Source organism: Pocillopora damicornis, chromosome 8 (assembly GCF_964200805.1).
Source record: "Pocillopora damicornis chromosome 8, jaPocDami1.2, whole genome shotgun sequence".
Lineage (NCBI taxonomy): Eukaryota > Metazoa > Cnidaria > Anthozoa > Scleractinia > Pocilloporidae > Pocillopora > Pocillopora damicornis.
Window position 1 is genome coordinate 2,213,285 of NC_142677.1, and position 15,675 is coordinate 2,228,959.

Genomic DNA, 15,675 nt, shown 5'->3' on the forward strand with positions numbered 1-15,675 from the left:
TAGCTGATAATTTCCTCAGTACAATAAGCATGGGAAGTAAGCATATGCACCTCATAAACAAACGTATTGTGATTATAATTTAAATATACTTTCAGTTGTGCAATAATTGCTTATGGAAAACAGGCCAGGCACATGTTAAAGTTTGATCTGGTATTGTGCTATTTTTCGGCGATTCCTTCGGCTGAATTTATGATATCCTTAATACAAAGATATAGTCCCTTTCACATGCTGTAGAAAGATACCAATTAACACTTACCTCGTACTGTTCGTTGGGTTCCGAGACGTTGGAAAATTGCAAAATGTCGTGAATGCCATGAATCTACATTGAGATAAGAAAACGTACTTTTAACAAGAGTCCCTCTTTTCTAGACCCTTCGATCTCCATAAAGAGATTAAAAAAGACTACACCCTCTGTTCGACTCATAAGTACATCAAATAGATCTGCAGAAGGATGCCCCCTAACATGAGGATGTGTTGCGGCTTAGATTTTTTTGCAATGTTTAAGTTTTTTTTTCAACCAGCTGGATCTTATCCTTTTTCGTTATAGTGAAAGACATTAAACAGGACAAAGGACAATACTAATAGAACTAATACGAAGAATTTTAGCACACGAACATTTTGAACCATACACAGCAAATTAAAAAGTCTTGAACCACTGAACAACAGCATATTTCCGATTAGATTTCGATAAATCGTCTTACCTCACGTCAACTGCATGCTTTGCGAAAAATCATTTTTATTAGTCCTTAATTAAATATCCACAGCGGGAAGAGTTTAATTGGTAAATGCTTTCTATAAAATTTTTGTCTCCAAGCTAATAAGCTTGCTAATTATAATCCATGCTGGAACAAAAGGCATATTTCGTAGTTTTGGTTTATTCAAGTTTTACAGTTCAAAATGACAAAAGGGGTATTATTTGAGGCGTTTTGAGTGTAGCAATTAAAAAAAACTGCTACGTCCGCTTAACACTTTGCAATTAACTCAAAGAGGATATGTTTTTTAAAATTTTGTTTCAATGTATTGTTGATGAAAAATAATTGGACTTCGCTTGGTTTAATAAGACACCAACATCAAACCCTCCATTTTTAACAATACATAATTGTCATTATTTGTGTCTGGACTTGAACTTATGTGGTCTCCGTCCTAAGATAGACGATTGCATTTAATTCATGCATTAGAGAGAATAAGTAATATATGAGGAGAGATGTCATAATGGTTAAATTTCTTCTGAGATGCGTTCATCTATAAATTATAACAATTCAACAATCTGGTTTACTTTTGAAAGTAACTAAAACATGAACACATCCCATTAATATATATAATAGCTACTTACAGTAGAGACCACACGATTTTTGAATACAGAAGCGATCCTCGCAGTTATTAACACTACTGAACTAGTAGTTAAATCGAATTTTTTGGAATTGGCCTGAATTGGCCTGAATTGGCCTGAATTTTTTCAGGCCTTATTTTAACTACTACTTAGTTTTGTTCATAACTGCGTGGGTGGCTTCTATATTCGTTTCTTCAACTGCAGTGCACAATGATTTTCATATATTTACAGTTGTTACACACGATTTTTATTACATACATTTATTACATTTTACTTGTCACTCAAAGTTTAGTACGCTGTACTAATAATGGGTACTCTGAATCGAATTTTGAGCACGAATATATTTGCCAGTTATTATCTGGCTGTTCTTTGTATTTTTAAGGCTTCAAATTTCAATACGCCGTCTTCAGTTCCAACGCCATGTCAAGAACATTATGTAGGCGTTGAAAAACTTGTGGGATAATCTGCAAACATATTCGAAAAATTCAAGAGAACTACTGATGGTTTTGGGGCTAGTTAAGTGAACATGTATAGCCATTCTAATGCAAAGCAATCTTAATTACTGGTTTATGTAATGTTCTGCAAACCGACCAGCCTGTTTTAATTTCGCATATTTCAACCGAGAACGTGTGCATCTGTTCATTAGGAGTGCAAGTTCAACACGACTTTGTTGTTTTGAGCTACTTTTTAGTTTGGAAAAGGTGAGTGTATCCTGATGAAGAGGTTGACATCAAGACAGATTGTTCAATTTTCACTAAGAAAGTTCGTGATAAACTCAGAAACGATAACATGGGTGTGTAAAATTTAGAGAGGCATAAACTTTTCTTTCAGTTTTCAATAAGTAAAATATAGAAATTGCGATTATTCTCCTTTACCAGAAATAAGTTCATTCTAGGTAATGATGTTCAAAGGCAAATGGATACTTTAAAATATTACAACAACAGAACAGCTTGAATCGACATAGCGAGCTTCAGTACTTAATAAATTGAAATATAAGAAGGTTGACTTGCAGAGGTCAATAAGAATGTGATTTTTTTTTCTTGTGCATCACTTTTATTTCATTTTATCAGGTATGGAAACTTGAGGAAAGGTGTTTTAAATAGCTTAAATTCCGTGCCAACAGCATGTCGAGCTGTAGAATGTAATTGTCTCTGGTATGGAAATTCGAAATTAATTAATGGCTTTTGTCCTTCTGGTATTTTCCGTCAGCTAAGGGATAATGAGTTGACACTGACATTTAAAGGTACTTGCGTGACTCTCATCAACATTCGAAATCTGTCTGTGAAAGGGTTACTTCATTAAGTGCACATACATGCAAGACACTACTCGCATAACAGAGCTGTCTTCTTTTGATGTCCAAATATTTTGTTCCATCAACCGCTTTAAAAATCTTTTGCAAATGACTCGTGGTGAAATATAAGCGAAAAAGAAAATAAAAATTGTAAGACTTTGGCTGGTTTTCAAGTTTTTTTTTTTTTCGTAATATGTCCTTGACATGTCACTTAATCTACGTTCATGAATCGTCGATGATCCTTATGCGCTGTAAGTGACTAAAATTTTAGCCGTGAAATCATTTTGGAGCTGCAACGGAGATCAACAAGTTATAATTGATGGGAAAAATTTTGGCTGTGTTTGAGATCGCTACTGAAAGGTAATGACAAAAAGGAGGAGCTACAGGAAACTACAAATTAGCATAAAATTAAAAACTGTTGAGCGTTTTTCGCTCGGGCCGGAGTTTACACGCTATTTCTGTCATGTTTCCGAAATGGCATAACGTAAGGCGAAAGGGAGAAATCTATGGTCCGGTGTCTTTAATTTAAGAATCAATTTTCTATAACAGCAGAGAATTTGGGTGGTCACTGAAACAAAGAGTTGTCTTCAGCTGTTGCCAAGCAAACAAAGCTGACACAACTTGGATTAAGACATCTGAGGTATGAATGGTAGTACGTTATCAATCTTGTTTTAATCTCAGTGAAATATGTCACAAAAATCTGGATCCGGCATCCTAAGCAGCAACATTTTCCTTGCCACATGAGTTTTAGATGTATTTGGATATCAAACCAAGTAGGTAGGATGTTTAAAGCAGACCTTGATGGTCGAAGGTAAAATGTGCAAACGAAAGTAATTTCTTGTCCGAGCATAATATATCATGGCCTGAAATGTTTTCAGCATATGTATATTTCATGTGCCAAGTGCTTGGCCAGACCATAGCGCATGAAACGCAGATTGGGCCACACTGCATTAACCAAATGAATTTGACATTGTTCCGAGCAGTAAACGTCGAAAATTGAAAGGGAGGAGAATATGATATACTCCGAGTGAGCATACTGCATGTGAAACAGCACTCGCGCAAAAATGAATGCAGGGACGGCAACATTCATATGACAGTTTCCCTCACTATTCTCTTTTAATCACAAGATAAATTTTCCACCTATCTCTTCGGCAGATTATCTAGACTTTTGTGTATACTCCAGGGTCTTCTAAGCTTACTTTTACGGGAGTTACCATGTTATACCTGATAAACGTATATGCTACCGCTTGGTACACAGGTGTACATTGCACGTGGGTGGTTCACTTTCAAGAACCTTGACATGTACCATGTAATGATAGCGTGCTAACTTCTTTGACTTAGGTTTCAGTGGTATCAGATATGTCATTCATCTTGTGAATAAAGAAATCCACGAAGCAAATCATTAATTATAACTGCGCTTCTACAATAAATTTATCCAACAGTGATTTCCAGCTGGCGAGATAACTGAAAAAATAAATTGATTGGAGCTGAAACGACCTAACTGTATCTCACATAAATTCTTTCTTTTTAAGGTAGCCTTCATCTTCAACAGTGATTTCGATACGTATAAGAAACACGAAAGCCCTCGTTTCATCATAAAGCGCTTCCAAATTAGCTCTTTCAACCGTAATTTCCAGCTAGCGAGATAATTGGAAAGATAATTTATTTAGAGCTGGAGTAGACTTGATCGTCTCTCGCATCAATATATTCTCTTTAATGTAGCGTTCATCTTCAACAGTGACTTTAATACTAATGAGAAATACGAAAGCTCTTTTTTATTTGAAGAATAAAATATCAAAGTCTTTATCACAGCTGGCCAAGCAACACTGTTTGAGTCGATTGATTTTCATTTGTTTCTTCACGTATCATGTATTCGAGTCTCTGAAAGTCTCAAAAATCTTTAAATAACTAAACTACGTATTAGCTGGCATCCCCTAAATTGTAAACGCATCAAATTTTCATTACTTTTTCTTGGCATTTCACTCCACTCAATCATGTTTGCCGTTACGTACCTCTCTAGGCTCCGAACTGTAACAAATTTTAAGATTCACGAGACAAAAGCGAATATTTCCCCGATTGTTCTCTTAGTAATCCGTTAATTAATTAAACTACCTCAACAGTTAAACCCATAATTTTAGTTCCACCCCCTTTTTTACGATACAAATTTTGTCATTTATTTGCCCCCAAGTGAGTACACTGCATGAGCATTCGCAATGACAATTGGGCAGATTGGCGCAAAGAACAGACATAAAAGTTGAAAGTTAAACATTCAGCCAAGTACCTACTTCATTTCACGCAGGCTTCATTTTAATGAAAACGACTTCGACTTGTGATGCGAGCTGGTTGAGAATATTGGTGGTATATGTTTGATCTTCACATATTTGTTTTCAGCGCAAAATACCTAATCAGATAAGTACAAGTGCGCGACATTATTCAATCTAAATGAAATCTGAACAAGAACTTGGAGACTGGCATTTTGACGGTCGGTCAGACTTATAAATTGAGAATTTTCTCTTGCTTAATATTATATTGAAATATATATATATATATATATATATATATATATATAGATCATTTTCTCTTGCTTTATAATATATATATATCTTTGGTCGACGCCTAAAAATGCTTACTTAAGACATCATGATGGTCATGCGCCTTCTTTTCACCTCAACAGCTTTAGATTAAAACAGCAACCTGAAAGGAGGAACATGCAGATAGAGAACTTCATTACCAAAGTTGTCCACTCTTCGCTGGTGCTGACAGCTTTGCTGGGCAATCTTTTGGTTTGTCTTACCATCCTGAAAAACAGGATATTAAGGACACCAGTGAATTATCTTCTAATGAATCTCGCCATAAGTGATATGATAATCGTGACAGCTTTCACTCCTAGACATATACTCGAAGGACTATACCATCATCCTCGAGGTTTGCAAGGAACCATCTTATGTAAAACAATCACTTCTGATACATTCACCTGGGTTGGAGCGGTGTCTTCAGCGACAACGTTGGTAGTATTGGCTTACGAGCGATACGCTGCCATTACTTTTCCTCTTGGAACACGATCAAAGCTAAGCCGCAGAAAACTTAAGATTTTAGTTGGCCTCGGTTGGTTTCTTTCCGCTATCTTCAACATCCCACTGTTTTACGTCAGAAGCCTCAATCAACAGCGTGGAATTTGCGAAAGCCATTGGCCAAATGTGACATTTGCAAAAAGTTACAATATCGCCTGGTTAATTTTGATTGGAATAGCACCGTTCGGCTTTATGGCATTTTTCTACGGGAAAGTTATACAGCATTTAAGACGAGAGATATTACCGAGGCAACATGGATCATTAGCCACGAGGAAATCGAGACAGAAAGTCACCAAAATGCTTTTGACAATAGCAATAATCTACGGAATTTGCTGGATCCCAAACCTGATTCTTTATGTTGTTTGGTACTATGTATTAGAAGCAGAAATAATGTATACGATAAATAAGGTTCTTCTTTTTTTAATATTAATAAATTCGTGTACAAATCCCTTTGTTTATGCCGCACAGAGTCGAATATTTCGAAGAAGCATGAAAAACATCGTATGCCCGTGCAAGAATTGGTCAAAAAATCGAATGAATATTTCTTTGCCTTTAACAAGGTCACTGGAGACCTTAGAGAAAGTGCAGTTGAAAGGCTTTGCGCCCCTAGATAGCCACGCAAAGAAATTAGAATTTCAAAACTTAGGATGGCAATCTTGGAGAAATTTTTAAGTTGAGTCTCGGAGCTAGTTTATTACTTCAATCGTGGTATACTACACTTAGTAGTTTGTTACCAAACGCGTGAAAATATATAATATAAAATTCAGGACTGGGGAACGAAGAAAATAATTTAAACAATCAGACATTAACTGTATTATACCCACTGTTTATTCAATTCTTCATTAATTTTCTCACTTCATATACGCTGATTCACTAATGTATATCTGCTAAAATGTGTTGACTATGGATACGAACGGGTCAAATTAGTTATGTTATTTGGAATCCGGTTAACTGTATTAGTGATCACTAGATGTAGAAAAATCCTACAGCGTAAAAGTCGATAAAAGAAGCGTAAAGAAGCTCTTGAACATACACTAGTGAAACAAGGGCTACTAAGTTAACAGTTTCTCTTTTGTATCAATTTTGAAGCTAGTTCATTTTAAACCTCTTGAAATGTCTTAAGATTTTCGCCAGAAAATAATATTAGTTTAGTCCATCATGAGATAGCAAGTTAGACCAGATGAATTAGGGATAATTGCAGTGCTTATGCAAATATATATCCATAAATTGATTGATTAACACTTTCTTTGCCTATTGATGTATTTGCCCAATTGCCCACTAAAAGGACTGTGTGAAGAGTTTCAAAATTTACTTCTGAATTAGACTCATAGCCCCTCCTGGATTATAAATACTTCCCTCGATTACAATCTTCCTCTGCTTGCTGCTGACCTCCTCCACAGAAATCGCTTCACCACCGTTTTCTTGAGAGCAGTTAGAGGGAGTAGTGCGGTAGTTTAAAACTTTTTTCTTTATCAATACCGGCGCCCAATAAACTTGAAAAGTTTTGTCACCGCTGGTGCCAGTTTTCCTGAAACTGTCTCTGTAAACGCTTTTACCAAATCTTGATTGTAAGTAAGTGTTAAAAACTTTGCTCGAGCTGGTATAAGCTGACTTGACGCGCAAATCAGCTTTCTTAATTGCTGGCAGTGCATCTTCGTACCAGTCTCCATGGTGACGTTCTTTCTTGCCGTCGATTACAATACCGTGAATTGGTTTTCTTGCAAGATTATCAATGTTGTTATTTATGATTCTTTTTGGGTGAGTTTTTGGCAATTTTTGATTTTTATCATGGGCATCTGGTGAAATACCCATCTTCCTCGCGGATCCAAGCTTTTTACCCTCCACGAAGAGCGCTTTAATTGGGTGCTCGCCGTTGATTGACATTGCTTGTAGATCGGGAATGCAAGGAAGTCGAAACTTTTGTTTAGTTACTTTCGCCCGCTTGTAGGAACAATTCGGTGCCGAACTTGAACGCTTTAACATAAACATTTCGCTCTTGATCTTTCCGGTCTTTCCATCTCCCTTGCCTATCGCAATCAGCGACGAAGAGTTCGCTGATACTGGCGAAATCATCATAGACTTTCCCTTACTTCTTTCCTTTGTCGGAAATCGCCAGTCATTACTTCCTGTCACTGGCTTATAACTTTCTTCTTCTTGCTTGATTTCCTTGTCATTATTTGCTTTTGCTTTTAAATCTTTCGAGCTAAAATTTCCTTCTTCATGTTCGATTCCGTGCGGTTGAGTTGTTTTGTCTTCTAAACACTCTTTAGAATCCAGATAAACTGTTTTGACTGACAAGAAACTCATTAAAACGGCGTCCTGCCAAAATAAATACATACAATTTTGGATTTGCGGTTAAGCGGCTTCTAACTGCAGCCAGTTGAATATAACAAACGTTATGTCTCAGACGAAAAGAGTACTTGATTATTTCGCTTTGAATAAAGTGACATTTATTTTAATTTTTCAAAAAAATAAAAAGAAAAGAAAAACAAATGGGAAGTATAAACTTTAATTCTAAAGTAAATTTTAGGCCAGTAAAGTGCATTCGATTTTTTTTTATTTCGTAAATGCATTGATATATAGATGTTCTTGGTTAGGACAAGCATTTGGTATTTGTCCAGAAAAAAAAAATTATGAATATATATATTTTCTTTTGCACTCAATTATCATTTTGTAGAAGAGCAGTTTCAAAATGTATTTTGTTTTTCCGTGGAATATTATGGAAAATTATTCATGTATCTATCTTGACATTTCTCAGCTGGGAAGACTTCTGAGCATAAAATCCTGGCTGCGTGCACTTGATTTCAGTGAGTATTATACATTAGTTTACCTTCGAAATGATATTCTTGAAATCTTCAATACCAACAATATTAAAGACTGTTTCTCTTCCGCTCTTGTATGCTTGAGAAAGACTCTCGAGGCGAGACTTAACTGGGATTACCCACGGCTACAAAAATTATTCTGAGGAACTACCTTACGATTTTTCGAGCAATCCTTTTATAATGTGTTGACGGCAATGTTGAGATCTTCGTGGCTACATTTAAGTACAAACACTGACCGTCGTCCAGCAAACCAAATGAGCATTTATCCAGGTGTATCTCATTAAGTTCATTAAAATTGTTTTTCCATATGAATACAACTATCTTCACTTCCAAATGAAGTATCACCAAAATTAAACTTCCTCTCATTTTTTCTACGAATTTCTAATACACACAGGAATGGCAGGAATTAGTTTAAATTTGAAAATTGCTTTTTAACTTCCCTTACGCGAAAATTTAAAGGGTAAAGGAGGTTATTTCAAACGCACTGATCATATAAGAGCTCTATTAACTTCATTTTGTCCTCAGAGGGTTAGAGAAAGCCTTTTGAAATAACCTCGTTACTAGAGTTTCCATTTTAAAGTTTAAACTGGCAGGTGGTGTTGCTTTTAATTTTATTGGCTACGAACTTATGAAGTGGGGGACGTAGTTAGAATTAGACAATAAACAAGTACTTTAGGCGGGGAAATGTTCATGTTGAGTGACAGAACGGCAAACTTCAAAGTGGAATCAAATTGGCAAAACACAAATGCATTCAGTATCATTTGTTTGCCCTGGGCGGTGTTTTCTATTAAACTTCGACAAAAAAAAATCAAAAGACAGATACCTTTCTTTGAGCTAAATACATCGATTTTTAGGATCAAAAACAGTGGTGAATTGAAGGATAATTTATCGTTAGATTGCTTGTAATTCCTTTTCGAGAGTCCGCCCTAATGTGGAATAAAAAAATTTAACAGTAGAAATAAGTATAAACAGAAATAATTGACATTCGTTCCGAAGTAACCTGGCAAAAATGACAATTCAAAAACCAAATATTCTGAATTACTTTTGTATGGTGTAATTTACGAATAATTTTTTTCGCTCTGAACTTCATTTAGAGTTAAATGACGTAAGGAATATTTTCTTTTAGCAATGTTCGGGCGACCTTTGAAACAATTTGAATAAATGAAAATTCATGTATGTGTGAGTGGCAAACAAAAACCACATACGATATGATTTCTGCCTCATATTTGAGATGACATGAAATATATCAATATGTTTCATGCCCTCATACATTACATTTAGCTTTAAAAGTACATGTATCTCACAGAAATTATATACTCATAACACTTACTACCAAATCTCTATGGTTTATATAAATTTGGTGAAATCAGTAAGATTAGGAAAGATATATTTTATTATGGTTTTATCAACTTCAATTAAGACTGAAAAACAGCGCAATGCTCTAAATAAACAAGAGGGGAAATTTTAGGAACAACGCTGCAAGAGGAAATGAAAATGCTTTAAACAATGTAACTGATATCATAAACCAAGTGTTATATTTTCTTATTTTAAAATTTTTTTTCTTTTCAATTACTGAAATTATTATTTTTGGAATGGTGAGTCCAAATATCATTTTTCTTATGTTGAAATATTGTTATACAAATATGATGGTAACCACGTCTTATAACTACAAAAAAAATTAATAATCTATCAAAATAATGAAAAAGATAAAGCGGTATAGCCCTGGTTGATTAATACATTTTTTTTCGCTTGTTGACTTTTCAAGAATTTCAAAGAACGTACACTTCATAAAATCGGATTTGTTTAGCTGGTAAGAAGCTTCTAATAGCTACTGTTTCAACGTTATTTTATCATGGGTCCATCGAAGCATAGTTTACAACGCATGTAGTTCATTCTTTTCCTTGCTGTAAGAGAGAGGCGGGAAATTGATCCCCAAAGCCAGTCTCGCCCTTGTGTTCGCGTCTGCGCAAGAATGGCTCGACCCACTTCTTCTTCTTCTTTTAAAAATCTTCAGAGATTCTAATAAAGTTTTAGTGAAGGTAGAAGCAGCCTTTCAAAATCTGTACGCGGATAAACAAATGAATATGTGAATGAATGTTTTGAGTGAAGGCCAGTAATATTTTGTGGATGAAAGCGGCCAAAAGATATTGTCAAACACCTAATCATAATGAAAACTTGAAAATGCAAGCCAAAAAGGATATGTTGAAGTCAAAGAGACAATATGGTCCTTCAACTTTGGCGTACTCGGGGGCAAACTGCTTGAACATAACTTCCTGAGATTTTAAAGTTTGCTGGTTCTCCTCCAGCAATAAATAAGGAAAAAAAAATCCCAAACTTTCAGTACCAGTTTTTAAATTTTTCCTCATTCATCGCTATCATTTTGCAACATTGGCAACTTTATCATTTAAAATGTTCGTCTCGCACCTTGTTCTCTACAAAAACCGGTATTCTCTTCGTCTGCAAAAGTAAGTATTCCCGTTACTTCTTCCTCGGTAATTTTTTGCCCGTACAATGTGCTCAGAGCATCATGTATTTCACAGAGAGCCACACGACCCTTCTGTTCTGGGTCGAACACGCTGTAAACAGAATGCACTTCATTTAACTCCTCCTGCTCTGCTGTGACTTCTTCCAGTAACTGTATCACTTCATGCAGGGTTATCATTCGCTTGTCTGAAACGACATCGAAAATGCAGATCTTGAATAAGTTAGTGATTTAAATACATCAGGTCTTGTAACTTCGATGAGAACGTACTTATCGCAGATAGATACCTTTCTCGACTGTGGCATAAAAATATGAATAACAAATTAAAATCCTATGTGTGTGACGTTAATTGTTTTCAGCTCAGCATTGTTTGAACATTCCAATGGAAGTGCATCACATTTTGTCCAATTCCTTGAGATATCAAATAGGATATCTCAGTGTTAAAGGAATGTTATCAATAGACAGTATAACTTTTGTTTTTACGTCTTTTTTTCGAAAATCACGTGACAAACCTGATAATTCCAATTTATTCATGTAGTACCAAGCTTGTTCTTTGTGAACGTTGTAGCCTAAGTCTCGGAGTAGCGGAAAAAAGTTTTTACAATGAATCACACCAGAACCATTCGCGTCAAACATAGAGAACGCTTTTTCGAAGACTGCAAGAACAAAAACAAATAAATGAACGTAAGTTTACAGTACTCAAACGGTAACTATTGTTTCTTTTTGCGATAAGATTATAGTTAGACAAGAAAGATATTGGAGATGGTCATCACTATCTCATTTTTTTTTTGACAGGCGATATAACGCAAAAACAGACCAGTACGTTGCTTTAGTGAATGCGTTGATGCATTAGAGTTAATTAGAGAGTAATGCATGGGCGCAAGTAGCTTTGGAATTTCTATTCGAGTTTTCAAGTCGATATTTCACGAGTACACACGGTGAACAAATGAAATATCGAGTTGAACACGAGCAACGTATATCATATTAACATTATAGGCCTTTACTGACATGTTTGTTATTCATTCATCAACTCAGCAAAGTGGCGCAAAAGGCGATTAACGAGTTAGTAGCTGATTGGCAATATTTAAACCACTAAAAATCATCGTAATTTTACTTTCGTACATTTACGGATCCTCACACCTGTAAATCCTTGTCAAGCAAGTTAGTTTTTTTTTTCTTTTTATTTACAATAATCATAGTAAAAATAATAAAAATAACAATAATAATAATTATAATAAATGATTGTATCGACCACCTCTGTCATAAAAAAAAACAGCGCACTTAGGATGAATTATACTAAGGATAAGAAGATTTCGATTTGTTGTAACAAAAAGTAGAATACATTCTCCAATCAGGTACCTTCTTTCGGGCATTTCTCTCGGGCGCGGGGAAAAAAAATCTCCTACCTTCCACCTGTTCCTTATTGAATACAAATGGCTTTTCTCTATCTTCATCGTCGTAGTACATTGAAAATGCTTCGTTGACCCTTTGCTGAAAGACATTACAGGTCATCTGAATGAAAATTGCCGTTAACATGGGCCATATACTGCGCGAAAGCTTTAATGAATGTAGATATTTTTAGATCCTTCCTTTTCTTAATTCAACGTTCCTGTACATTTTCCATCATGAAGTCTACTATCACTTATGACGATTTATACATCGGCGGATACGTACTTTATTCTCACCGAGAACCGAAAAAAAAATTCGATGATTATTTTGCCATTCTTAAAAAAGTCTGAAGTTGGTGCTAGGTTAAGATAGCAGCTTTACCATATAATTACATTGGTACTGTATGATTTTTCAATTATCACTAAACGTTTCCCGGAACCTTGTTCTCTTTTATTTTTTAAACTTCGTCCGTATTTCAGATAGTTTAATAAGTTATATACCAATCAATCCTGGGTGTGTAACGTTTAAAACATACCTCTCTAAGTTGGGCTCTCTTGACTGAGATTGTCAAATGACCCTCTGCTCGCTTCATAGCATGCATCGCTTCCATTGCGTACTTTACAGATACTTTTCCCAGGTAAACATCGTTGATCTAAATAGAAAAGGATTACTTTTCTGTTTTTTTTCCTTTCTTTTCATAATTATTATTTTCCCTATTTCATAAATATCTTTTCTTTTCTTTGTTTTTCTGTTTTGTTTTTTTTTTTTTGTTTTTCTTTCTTTCTCTCTTTCTTTCTTTCTTTATTAAGCGGAATGAAAAGAGTTTCGCACTACCGCTATTATCTTGTCTCCAGGGAACAGTTTTCCTTCAGCGACACTGCCCCACTTAACATTCTCTACAAATATTTCTGGTTCGCCATTTCTGGTAACGTTAGGCCCACCAGTTAACTGGATTCCAAGCTTGGCTGGTGTTTCGCTCGACACCCCTGAAGAAAAAACGGAGTATTCTCGGTCAAATGGAATAACATGCTCAAGAATTAAAAAACCTAGTTTCAAAAACTTTTCATTTCAAACTTTCTGAGTGATCGCCAAAAAGACCATATCTTCGCAGCAATCTGATATCTCGTTGATAGCTTAAAGAGCCTTTTCAGGTTTTTTGAGTCTTAGGGCTTCGGTAGAGAGTGCCGTATGAAACAGTTGTATATGCAACAGTGCTGAGTTGCAATAGTGACTTGCTTGTAACTCAGTAACGAGCTCAGAGACCCAATTCTTCATTACGAAGGATAGAGAAAGGTGTCGTTTAAGTGTCGTTTAATCATCGAACTCGTTATTAAGTTAGTAGCACGTAAAGATGAAATCAAGTTCTTTGAAGAAGCTGTATTTCTGCTATGGTAAGACAAGAGATTATCTCCTGCATAACGTGATATATAAAAGAAAATAAAAAAAAAAAGGTTTAATTAGGCATTTCCTTTTTCTGAGATGTATGACAATCGCATGACTAGTGTTTCAATACAACAAAACCATTTGTACCCGTTATATCGCTGCTTGCTTTTGTTGGAAAATATATATATGACATTCTTTACTTCGTTCCCCAATAGCTATTCCCATGAAAGGAACTGAGAAATTTCGATTTAAAGGGCAATGGTACATGTGCGAAAAGCATCGATTCGTTAAGAATTGTTAAGGAATTGAAGCTCCTAATAGGAAAAAATAGGAGTTTTTATGTTTCAAAACCATTTTTTTCACTGACCTAACAATTCCACACTTTCAATATCTGCCTGCTGGTAGCTCTGACAGCCTCTTACGTCTCCGACAACTTTCTTTACGACTTGGAGGTCAATTGTTGTCTGTATGAATACATAGATCATGGAGAATGAAAACGGAACTGTAGAAAGAATATCAGGCTAATTTCATTTTTCTGTGAGTTAATCACGGGCTTGTGCAATTTTTCCTATTCCTAGTGTTTTCTCTGTTTTTTTTGTCTTTTTGATTATTTGATTATCTATTTTTTATGGGGGAGAGGGAGTGAAGTTTGTTGTTATTGTCCTTGTTCTTGATTGATTGATTTATTTATTTAAGTTTTTCTTATTGTTTTCGTTTCGGATTGGTATGTTCTGTTGTTTTCTTTCTTTGAAGAATTTTAAACTAGTGAACACCACAAAGTATTCTCGAACCTCCCAATTCCGTGGAATGCCCCCAGATTTCAATGAAACGTTAGTGTAATGCCTTCCTTATTGGAAAATCAAGTTTTTTTTTTCAACCAGCATTGTGTTTGATTTAGAAACCTTGAGAGGCTTAATTTTCTTACCGTACGATGCGTTTCGTCGTGCTTCCTTATATTTGAATACTTTTTGCAAATTCTCACAATGGTCAAAATAAAGGCACTGATCCACACCAATAAAATGAACCCGATAAAACCAAAAAACAGGGCGTATGAGGCTACCACGTGTGGGTTCTTCAATGATCGTGAAGTGTCGACTGTATGGCCCGTAAGTTTGGCGAACCAAATTCCCATGGTGATATCCTCGTTTTCTGAAATACAATTTTGAGTCGTACTGTGAATCCTTTTCATAAAAAAATCCCTCATCCTTTAAGAACAAACTTTCAGTCGGGTTATAATCATGAGAAAGTTCACGGTCAGTCAAACCATTTAAAAAAAATTTACACCAGTTAATTGCAAAAAATCAATTTTTCTTAACACCTCTTATAGAGAGGAAAAATCAATAACTATAATGTATTCAAATTAAAATTTTTGGGTTGAAGTAGAGCCCTCGCATTCAAGTAAGCCTTAAGCTGAAAGGTATATATAATTGTAATAATATATGATAAGGAAAACAAAACATTGTTACAAGTAGCCGAATTCTTCTTCAAAACCTGTCTCTGCAATCCTTCTAATTGACATTTATAAGTGTCTCGTAATTGTTATTTTTCTTTCTTTTCCTTCCGTTTTTTTATGGTTATTATTATTAAGTACCTTGTGTATGGAATTTTCCGTCAAAATATGGCAATCTCTTCTACGGAAAATCTCTCTCTACAAAAGCGTGATTAGAAGGAAAGTCGGTGTGTCGACATCACCCGCTTCCCGCCACCAAAATTGGTATTTAGCAACTATCGTGTTTCGGTCATCCTTTTGCTGCGAAGTGACTCGTTTCGTCGTTGGTCAGCCTGAGAATGTCGTCAGTTGCTCGACTTTCCGTCAGAAAGAAAATTTTACGCAATTCAAATTGCACGTTGTTAAGCGGGAGAAGTATAACGTCACAGGGATAAAAATATCTTGCATATGATTGGTG

At 35.4% G+C, this 15,675-nt stretch overlaps 3 protein-coding genes across 5 annotated transcripts; 1 reads left to right on the top strand and 2 right to left on the bottom strand.

Annotated features, from left to right (window-relative positions):
- Positions 1-1,948: 1,948 nt before the first annotated feature.
- On the top strand, positions 1,949-6,506 carry LOC113680508 (galanin receptor 2a). 2 transcript variants are annotated; one of them, XM_089180463.1, is made up of 2 exons: positions 1,949-2,031; positions 5,296-6,506. In XM_089180463.1, exon 2 carries the CDS (start codon positions 5,330-5,332, stop codon positions 6,362-6,364), a length of 1,035 nt encoding a protein of 344 aa, XP_089036589.1. In that variant the 5' UTR covers positions 1,949-2,031; positions 5,296-5,329; the 3' UTR covers positions 6,365-6,506. The 2 variants fall into 2 exon arrangements, with proteins under 2 accessions (XP_089036589.1, XP_089036590.1); XM_089180464.1 differs by lacking the exon at positions 1,949-2,031 and adding an exon at positions 4,885-5,103.
- Positions 6,507-6,807: 301 nt separating this feature from the next.
- On the bottom strand, positions 6,808-8,661 carry LOC113680509 (uncharacterized). Its single transcript, XM_027197540.2, has 2 exons — positions 8,523-8,661; positions 6,808-8,011 (listed from the first exon to the last, which is right to left on the bottom strand). The coding sequence occupies exon 2, from the start codon at positions 7,997-7,999 to the stop codon at positions 7,001-7,003; it is 999 nt and encodes a 332-aa protein (XP_027053341.2). The 5' UTR covers positions 8,000-8,011; positions 8,523-8,661; the 3' UTR covers positions 6,808-7,000.
- A 1,226-nt stretch (positions 8,662-9,887) lies between these two features.
- LOC113680512 (uncharacterized) lies at positions 9,888-15,647 on the bottom strand. 2 transcript variants are annotated; one of them, XM_089180460.1, is made up of 9 exons: positions 15,360-15,647; positions 14,694-14,917; positions 14,136-14,232; positions 13,220-13,371; positions 12,921-13,037; positions 12,403-12,487; positions 11,509-11,652; positions 10,939-11,184; positions 9,888-10,574 (listed from the first exon to the last, which is right to left on the bottom strand). In XM_089180460.1, exons 2-9 carry the CDS (start codon positions 14,898-14,900, stop codon positions 10,534-10,536), a joined length of 1,089 nt encoding a protein of 362 aa, XP_089036586.1. In that variant the 5' UTR covers positions 14,901-14,917; positions 15,360-15,647; the 3' UTR covers positions 9,888-10,533. The 2 variants fall into 2 exon arrangements, with proteins under 2 accessions (XP_089036586.1, XP_089036587.1); XM_089180461.1 differs by having other exon boundaries at positions 14,136-14,270; positions 15,360-15,583.
- Positions 15,648-15,675: the final 28 nt, after the last annotated feature.

Excerpts from the sequence above, each read along its gene's own strand:
- LOC113680508 (XM_089180463.1), top strand. The coding sequence starts at position 5,330 with ATGCAGATAGAGAACTTCATTACCAAAGTTGTCCACTCTTCGCTGGTG.
- LOC113680509 (XM_027197540.2), bottom strand. The coding sequence starts at position 7,999 with ATGAGTTTCTTGTCAGTCAAAACAGTTTATCTGGATTCTAAAGAGTGT.
- LOC113680512 (XM_089180460.1), bottom strand. The coding sequence starts at position 14,900 with ATGGGAATTTGGTTCGCCAAACTTACGGGCCATACAGTCGACACTTCA. Across the intron at positions 11,653-12,402 it reads CAATAAGGAACAGGTGGAAG|TCTTCGAAAAAGCGTTCTCT; the intron begins GTAGGAGATTTT and ends TTGTTCTTGCAG. Across the intron at positions 11,185-11,508 it reads GAATAAATTGGAATTATCAG|ACAAGCGAATGATAACCCTG; the intron begins GTTTGTCACGTG and ends ATGTCGTTTCAG.